Source organism: Leuresthes tenuis, unplaced genomic scaffold (genome assembly GCF_036924035.1).
Source record: "Leuresthes tenuis unplaced genomic scaffold, fLeuTen1.0.hap1 SCAF_22, whole genome shotgun sequence".
Classification (NCBI taxonomy): Eukaryota; Metazoa; Chordata; class Actinopteri; order Atheriniformes; family Atherinopsidae; genus Leuresthes; species Leuresthes tenuis.
In genome coordinates, this window is record NW_027325376.1 from 13,953,908 (window position 1) to 13,963,003 (window position 9,096).

At 41.9% G+C, this 9,096-nt stretch overlaps 1 protein-coding gene across 1 annotated transcript; it reads right to left on the bottom strand.

Annotated features, from left to right (window-relative positions):
• Positions 1–341: 341 nt before the first annotated feature.
• Positions 342–7,823, bottom strand: LOC140281807 (palmitoyltransferase ZDHHC3). The gene is made up of 9 exons (XM_072376306.1): positions 7,687–7,823; positions 6,678–6,766; positions 5,502–5,575; positions 3,995–4,107; positions 3,381–3,442; positions 2,138–2,258; positions 1,953–2,025; positions 1,370–1,547; positions 342–1,278 (listed from the first exon to the last, which is right to left on the bottom strand). The coding sequence occupies exons 1-9, from the start codon at positions 7,809–7,811 to the stop codon at positions 1,187–1,189; spliced, it is 927 nt and encodes a 308-aa protein (XP_072232407.1). The 5' UTR covers positions 7,812–7,823; the 3' UTR covers positions 342–1,186.
• Positions 7,824–9,096: the final 1,273 nt, after the last annotated feature.

Consider the following 9,096-nt stretch of genomic DNA (forward strand, 5'->3'; position numbering starts at 1 on the left):
GACTGATGTGGCAGATGATTTTGTCACCACAAAATCGCAAGCCTGGTTTTTCCATCTTTTGAAAAGCCACAACAAAAAGAAAGAAATGTGTTTCAGACGTGTTTCCATTGAATGGTGCGAATAGTGAATAATGAAGGCTGCGTAGAGTCGTACAGGCTATGCTGCTATTAAAACTCATTCATGTAAATGTTAAAAACTGCTACTTCACACATGTGTAGTGCCAAAGTTAAGAGTTTAAGAGTTTAACTGTGAACAAAGTGTAGACGCCAGCATCCACACAGCACCCCCCCCCCTCCTTAACATTGGCCTCGTACCCACATCAGCACAACATGGCGACTCACTGCTATCGATACACAGTCTGACTACAAGCTATTGACGAGTTGTGTTTACTTCACCTGGATGCAAAGCTAGGTATTAGCACGGAATGATGTATATTTAGGCGTGTGGTTTTTGTTTATTACAAAAATCGGGAAAAAGTGAACCCATTTTCTCCATCAGGAGAAGTAACTAAGCCAGTTTTGGGGGCGTTACAGCAGTCGAATATGCTAGATATGAGATTTATAGGTGGTATCCAGTTACCCTTTAACTATTTCTTTGTGTTTCCAGTTTTCACAGATAATAGTGTGTGTGCAGATCTTTTATGGTTTTTATATCAGCATGTAAAGGTTTCCGTGGAAGGTTTTGGTGGCCAGTACGTCTGAAACTTTGGGACTGGAAAGTGTTCCATTTTGAGAAAGCTGGCAACATGAAACGATTCAAACTCACCAGTCAAATCCCAGTGTCCACAGAAGGGTCGACTCTGCCAAAAACATGAAAGTAATGCAAGGCTGCTGGTAATAAAACAACAGATCAGGGCACGAAAAGGGCCATCAGTGCTCTTTCCTTTTGCCAGGAAAAACAGGAAACAGGCTTTCATGATTGTGGGGTCTGAAGCTGAACTTCTTGTTTAGGTCCTAAGTCATCAAGACTCGGTGCATCACTCATTCAGTCATCATACGCATACACACTCACTCTGCTCATTCATTCCCAGCCCCCTCCTTCTACTCCCTTCCTCTTCACCTCTCAGGTCAAAGATTAGACATCGCAGGTAGGCAGAAAAATAAATAAACACATTCCCACACATTCACACAGAAAACCTCCCTCGCCATCTTCTTCCTGCCTCCTCACGAGCTCACAGGTTAAAAGATCAGACATCGTAGTCCGGCAGGGCGGAGTAGATGATGCCGCCAACTGACGGAGGGCTCGAGTGGAGGGGAAGCAGCCAGCAAAAGATTGAACCTGAATGGACAGAGGAGTGAAAACCGATGAATCGGGTTACGGTTTTTGGGGCCAAACGACTGGAAAATGTGGCCGACGAACGCAAACCCACCTCGTCCGAAGACCTCCCGCAGCAACGCCAGCTTTGGCTTGCGGGTGTGTGAGAGGCTGTGTGGCTGCTGTGAGGCGGTGGAGGATGAGGAGGATGAAGATGAGGAACCCCTGTCCTTGACCATCAGCCTGTTTCTCATCTGCTCGATGGGGGTCTCGTCCGTGATTATGGAGACCAGCTGAGAGGAGAGACTGAAGCTGTCACATGTTGCATCAGGTGAAGCAGATTTATTGTTTCGTAAGGTATTCTACTCAGGAACTCTAACATAGTGTTTGTACTTGATTTCGGCCCCTGTACTGTTCACATAGTGAAGCTAAAGCAGGTCTTTTTTTTTTTTTTAGGTCTCAGCTCTAAGGTAAACAAATGAAGCACATTTTTCCGTACAAGAACTGGACCAGAAACGGTGACAACCCCCTCAAACAGACTGTGAAAAGCAACACAAGCTGAAAGATTCCTACTCTGTCCTCGTGTATCATGACAGAGGGAGATAATGAGTTTGTTTGTGTTAAAAAAAGAAGGAAAAAAATCAGTCTGACTCAGATAAACAGCCCAGAAAGTGGGAAATCATTTGAAAAAACTATACCTGATCGTAGAAGATGACCATGACAAACACTCCGAACAACACCGACTCCACCAGGAGGATGATGTAATGAGCTCTGTGACAAAGAGAAGAGAAATGAAGGAGCTTGAGAGACGGACCGACAGGCTAAACTGAACGTGAGGCCACGATGGCCTGAAAAGCCCTCCCTGTTTTCACTCTGAACTCACACTATCAGGTGTTTGCTGGGCGTCTCCTCTCCTTCTTTCTCTGCATCGCCTTCCCTCTCGGTCCGTATCCTCCACACCCACGCCCACACCACCAGGACCATGGAGTACAGACTGGCCACGCCTGCACACACAGAAGAAATCACAGCTACAGCCTGCGGACGCTCCATGTAGAAATTTCAGACTTCTCCAGGCTAGACTTTCCTGATTTTTCAGTTGGTTTTATGGTGCATTTTGACACCCAAGCAGAAACATCAAGATGCTAAATGTGGTTTTGAAATCCAATGGTGAACATGTATGATATATGCTAGATATCCTTTTATTTTGCCAGTAAATAAACCGGTCGCGATTCTACTGTTAACTCCTGTGTCGTTCAATGAGAGAATGACCCTAAATTTGAATTGATTTGTTAACCCTTCTCCTGATGAGTTTATGGTTTCAATTATCATGTTCAACTCTACTTTAATATCAAATGATTAACAGTTTTCATTTAGTCTGTTGCCCCCTTGCAGCTTCTCAAACACGACTGCTCAGTTATGCAAGGCTCAAAGAAGGCTTTTTGTTGCTGTTCAAACGTCGCTCCTGCAGCAGTTGGGACAGTAAGCACTGAGATACTGGTGAAACCTCGTCAGTTTTAACGTGTTTTTCCTAATGTGGGTGCTGAGCTAGCGTAGCCGCACTCTTTTTGCGGCTTAACATCACCGACAGGGTAAAGTCTCAAATCACAGGAGGAGCCTGAAGCGCGGTTTAACTCAGTGTGGCCTTCCTCTGGGAAGCGTTTAAAACTGAGCTGCTGACTAAATAGTGCAGAATACATCCAAAGTGTGGTTGGTTGGATCCTTTTCGATTGAAAAGAAACTGTCATAAAGATTTTTTTTTTTTTTATTCTGGGAGAAATGAGTTTGTTTAGTCTATCCTTTTCCAAAAATAAATCTTAAGCCTTGAATACGATATTCCAATCCGGTGCTGCGAGACTCTACTAACAACAGATCCAGATTTCCTGTGGAAAAACTCAACTGGTCTGAGGTGGTCTTAATCTTAGCAGTAAAAAGAGAGCAAATAAGCATTATCTCAGAGAGCAGTTGGTTTGTTTTCCACCTATTTGCCAGCATAACCTAATGTATGTCTATATAGTAGCTGCTGCTTTGTGCCTTTGTAAGGCCGTAGAACCCCAACGTGTGACCATTGGCTTCCCTTTTCTTGTTGCAAAAATAGACTCAAGTTGCAGCTTTCTGCATTCACTCACCAGTGTAGAAAAGGAACTGGATGAAATACTTCTGGTTTAGCTCCCCGACACAATTGTTGATCCTGAGAAAAAAAATCAAAGTTGTGAAAGGAAGGGTTAAGCCAAGTCACTTTTGAGTTTTAGATCACATTTAAGATGACAAAAGTTGACTGGAAGTGTTTTTCCCATTCAGGGTAGATCGAAGATATAAAGAAAGAGATAATGAAAATAATATTAAAAAAATCACAACACAGTAGAGGAAAAATAAAAAACAGCGAATGAATCTGCAAAATGGTTCAAACAAATGTAAGACAGGAACTAAGGATTAAAAAAGCTGCCACTAATCAATCATTGTTAGAATATAAATAAGGTGAACTTGACAAAAAGGCAGCATTATACAGAAGTGATAGCAAGAGAAAAAAAGTTAAGCCTTTAAATCTGATTCAAAATGACCAATGATGGCCAAGATTTAATACGTGATGGAGGACAGAGGTGCAGAGTCTGGGACCAGCAGGCCTTCTTACTGTCAGTGACCTGGTCTGTGGAGCTGGGCCATGAGAAGATGTTCAAGACAAAACGAAGGAGGAAAAAGGAGGACGGGGGGAGGAGTGGAAAAGTTAGAAATGTTGTCTCACCAGGGGCAGTGATGGTCCATGCGGCGTATGCACCTCTGGCAGACACGGCAGTGGTGCGCTCTGGGAGGTCTGTAGGTTTCGCAGCGACTGCAAACTGTCCAGCCCTCACAGCCCTGAAATCAGTATAATCCAGTCAACGGTGATTCCCACTTTCATCGAAACCCCATAAGACAGAGGCGAGCTGGAGAGACTTCACTAAGGCGAGATTCACACGACTTAGTCTCACTTCCTATTCATTGTGAATGAGGTGACATCAGACCAGTGAGTCAAACTACACTACAGACTGTCACTTCCATTTCAAACATCAGATACACCTTCCACGCCACGTTAAAACAGCCCAACTCATATGAAAGTCTTACTCTTTCACTCAGAGCCAGAAGACGTCACTAATCATCTGATCAGATTTTACTGTATGGCCTCACATCATCATATAGTGTGTTATCTGTTTGATATTTCTTCATACTTTTGCATACATTTTTCAGAAAGTCTTTAGTGGATACACGCTCAGAAATGTTCGCAAAGCCTTTCGGATTCCTCACAACAGTTTGCTTATGTCAGTGCGGTTGTTGTTGGTCGACTGGCTTCAGCGAGCACACTATCATGGTCTCTGAGGATCACGTTCTTTGATTTCTCCAGTGTTTTTAATGCATTACAGCCTGCACTGTTGTTAGAAACTCCGGAAAATGCATGTTGATTCCTCCACAACCACCTGGATTACCTCACAAACAGGCCACAGCTTGTGAGACTGAAAGATTGTGTGTCTGAGGAGGGGGTCAGCAGCACAGGAGCACCACAAGGAACTGTACTCTCACCGTTTCTCTTCACTCTGTACACCTTGCTGTTTCTATCCTGGGAGAAGAAATAGAAGCAGTGAGGTATACAGATGCCTGGGAGTCTATCTGCCTCAGCAGACTACACTGGAAATGCAACACTGAGATTGTTTTCAAGAAGGGGAAGAACACGCTGTACGTCTTAAAGAAGGTCAAGTCCTTCAGTGTCTGTACCAAGATGTGTCTTTGGCAGAGAGGGCTGGGACAGCAGCATCAAAGAAATGGAACAAACGGGTGAAGAAGGCTGGCTCTGTGCTGGGGACTGCTCTGGAGTGGCTGAAGGCGATTGTGTTATACCAGAATGCTGCATAAAAGAATGAGCATAACGGACAATACTGCCCACCCTCATCAGTCAGAGTCTTCTTCAGCTATTTTTGCAACCATAAAATACCACAGGAGGAAATTTCTGCCCACAGCAATAAATCTACACAAGGACTTTTTTAACAACGACCACTGATTAATAGTCGTTATTAATTCCATATGCTGCAAATAATGATTTCCCTTTCAGTAACTAACAAAGAAGCATTCAATTACATTTATTCTAGAAATCTGACGGGATGAAGTCAAAAGTTTCTCTTTTCTGATCTGGACAGCTCCTGCTTTGCTCAGCAGTAAGATGATGCTCAAAAACTTAGGTAAGGGGAAGGTTTTAGACTTAAAGGAGAGAACAAACTGACCCGTTCATTCATCCGAGACGACTGGGAGCGCAGGTCTGAGAAGTCTATGGCTGTATCAGGAAGAGGCACCATACCTGGACACACAAACACATTCACGCAAAACGGCAAAACAACAGCTCAAACGTCCGGTTGAGTTACTTTTTCCTGTGGGAGAAAACTGTCTTGGGTGAAATGGAGAGCTTCAATAAACCAGAACGTTGTTGAAAAAATTGCAGCTGTACACACATAAAATACTAGAACAAGCCTCTCCAAATCTCCACATCATAACACATAACATACAAAAAAATTAGGTTTACCAGCATGTGCCCCTCGGCTTTCTGCCTGTGCTACACAGATTCATCTGGTTCATACACTTCCTGAATGCAAAATCAGGCAAAAAGAGATTGAAAGCCGATATTTGGTATGAGCACCTCTGTTCTTCATCACAGCCTGAACCTGAATGTTGGCTGCCTTTTTTTTTTCCGTTCTCTGTCAAGATGATCCAACACTGCTTCAGTAGCTTTGAGCTCTGCGAAGAACTGTTGCTGCTTATTTTCAGTCCACTTTTTGTGTCATTTAGCATACGTCAGCCTTTTCTTCCTGTTTCGCTTCCCTAAGAATGGCTTCTTGTTTCTGATGATGCTTCGGAGATCAGCTGATGGATCATCCGAGGTCCAGATGCATCTCTCAGGTCCTGAGTCAGGTCTTTAATTTTTTTTCTGTCTCCTATTTTCTAAAGGACATCACTTTCAGATACAGTTAATCTCCTGTATACAGTTTTTTTTCAATAGACGTGCCACTGCTTCTTTTGTCCTCCATTTGTCCAGTTTCCGCCACCATGCTGAGTTAAGCCAAGTTTCCAGCTAATAGCTCTTTGGAAATCACTTTGTCGGTGCAATAATAATATCTTATGTCCATCAAACTGTGTTATCTTTGGCATTTTTCAATGTAACTAAATAAGTTGTCAGTTATCTGTAGACACATTTCTCTGAAAATGATCAGGTACAAGGGGTAGATTGGAAATGAGAGATAAAGCAGACTAATTCCAAAGAAAGGCCTTGAAAGATCTTCAGAAAACACGGATAACTATTGCCCAAGGCCACTTGATTACAAGAAAGGTTTATTAAGATGTATTTTAGTCTTCTGACAAAAACCCAAAACACCAGCAGAGGACACATCTTAAGAGATTTCACTGACCAGGATCTGAGAAGACAGCTTTGGAATGGCAGGCCAGCAGCAGCAGCAGAATCAGGTTGAAGACTGACCCATGGAGAGTGCACCACACGCTGTCAGAGAGATCAAAGAGGATTTAATGCAAAGGGCTCTCGTTCTCCCTCAAAAAGCCATCATCTTTTAAGAAACACGTCTGCGCTGGAGAAGCTTAAACAACCGAAAACAAGCAAAGGTAAAAAGAATTTCCCACTGTTTTCATCATCAGTTAACCAACTAGTTGTTGTCCTTATTTAAATGGGTACATGTCCAGGTCATCAAACACCAGAAAAGAGCAAAAAGTGAATTTATAATCTCTCCTGAAGATAGGGGAATGTCATGGAATTGCTCAATTTTATTTATTACTACATGGGACAACGTTACTGAATAAAACAGCAGTTGAGAATAAAGATATATGCATAAAAATGGACTTGAATTAGTATAAAATTGTTGTTTCGATTATTTATTTGCTGCTTGTGCCCGTTTCATTAATTTGTTATGTAGCTATTGTAAACCTGCATTTACTGCAAGTTACATCAAAACACCAAAGGATTTTTCCTGCCTGATCTCATCATTGCTCTGCATTAACATATCAACTGTGAGACCATTACAGCTTCTGTAAAAACTGATCTAATGATAAAGATTTCGTGTTTCTAAACGTCAAAAATCAACAGCAACACTTTGATTTAATATCAAGTAAACACAGAGAAACGTTGTGTCCGGCAAACAGCCGATGGGCTGTTTTCGTGTCTCTTAGCTCGAAACAAGCAGAACAAAAAAATGTCATCTAGGTACACCCCAATATAAAAGCGTCAACATACATTTAAACACACGTTACTGCGGGAAAAACGAGTGTTTTGTCGCTTCAGCCAAGAAAAAGGGGGAAGAGGGACGCTGACAGACCTGTTTGCTGTCAAATGAATGGAGGCAGCGCAGAGGAGCGGACGTCATGTCGGTTTTTAGCGGTTTTAACGACATTGAAACACACGGTACTTGCCTGTCAGAGTAGGCCGGAATGAGGACATACTGTATGACCACGTAGTCCGCGTAAAACACGCTGAAATAAGTTAAAATCAGGCAGATAACCCCGCAGGGATCTCGCTTACATCGTAGGGACGCCATCTTCTGCTGGGCTCCGCCCCTAATTCCACCGCTTCCGGGTGACGTCAGACCTTAAAGGGACAGTTAATCAAAACTTGAGACTTATTTGTCTGTTGTTAGAATGACAAAAATGCATTTAAACGTCTTACGACTACGTTGTCCCTCTAATGTACAAAATGTTGGTTATAATATAAGAAAAGCAAATTATTGACAATCTAGCAACTCGTGACCAAGTACAGTGAAAATATGAACTAACTGCTGTTAATATAACATCAGATGATGGAAAACAACAATGTATTTGATATATTTTTGTTTCCATGAACAAGTCTGTGTTTTCTTTGGAAATAGGACTAAAGTCAGAACCTCCAAAATTAGCATTAATTTTCTAAAAATAGTGGGCGCCATATATACTTTCTCCAAATACCAAGAACAAACTTTAAACAAGAGTTCTGTGTTTTCATGTATCAGTCTTTTAGCTCTGTTTGAGTTGAATTTCAATCCAACTTGAGATGCATCTGTTTCGTTAAGTTTGATTCAGTTGAATTATGTTAGGCTGTTGCTTGGACTGGATTATTGTGCTGGTTCATTTACGCTTTGATTTTCTTGGGTCTGTTATTGCATCATGAATATGAAAAGCATAGTAGACTAACTGATTTGCATTTCTAGTTTAAATGGATCTTAAACAGACTGCATTTATATAGCACTTTTCTAGTCTTGTATAAAGTGCTTTACGCTGAAAGCCACATTCTCACACAGACATACAGCAGCTCTTAATCTATACAATCTTAACGAATAAATTTTTTTTTTCTGTCTAACTCTAGACTAATAAAAGTTGCTGAGGCACTGTGCAGTTCAAAGTCTTGCAAAAGAACACTTTGACATGTTGACTGGGGATCAAATCATGGACCCTCTAATTGGCAATGACCCCTCTCCTAAGCCCCTATTGCCTCTTTGCATTTGTTTTTACCATTCTTCAAATCAGCAAATGTCTTTCCTGTTCAATAAATGAATGAATAAATTCAAACAAACTGACAGAACAAATTTAATTTCGGATTTATGGTGTTCGGTACACAGTTATCAACAGGCATTAGTCTAATAAGTCACTTACAGATTGGTAAGTATACAATTTCAAGAAATATTTTCATGTTTGGGGCTCTTCCCAGACTTCGGACACATTTGGGCCTTATCTGGCTCGGTAATGACACTGCTAAAGTTTATGTCCAGATGTGGTCCAAAGGTCACGAGTTAAGGTTGACTGGTTATGGTGGCTTTGCACTGGCCATGAAACGTGCCATGGTAAGTTTTG

Excerpts from the sequence above, each read along its gene's own strand:
- LOC140281807 (XM_072376306.1), bottom strand. The coding sequence starts at position 7,811 with ATGGCGTCCCTACGATGTAAGCGAGATCCCTGCGGGGTTATCTGCCTG. Across the intron at positions 3,443-3,994 it reads ATGGACCATCACTGCCCCTG|GATCAACAATTGTGTCGGGG; the intron begins GTGAGACAACAT and ends TTTTTTTCTCAG. Across the intron at positions 1,548-1,952 it reads TGGTCATCTTCTACGATCAG|CTGGTCTCCATAATCACGGA; the intron begins GTATAGTTTTTT and ends CTCTCCTCTCAG.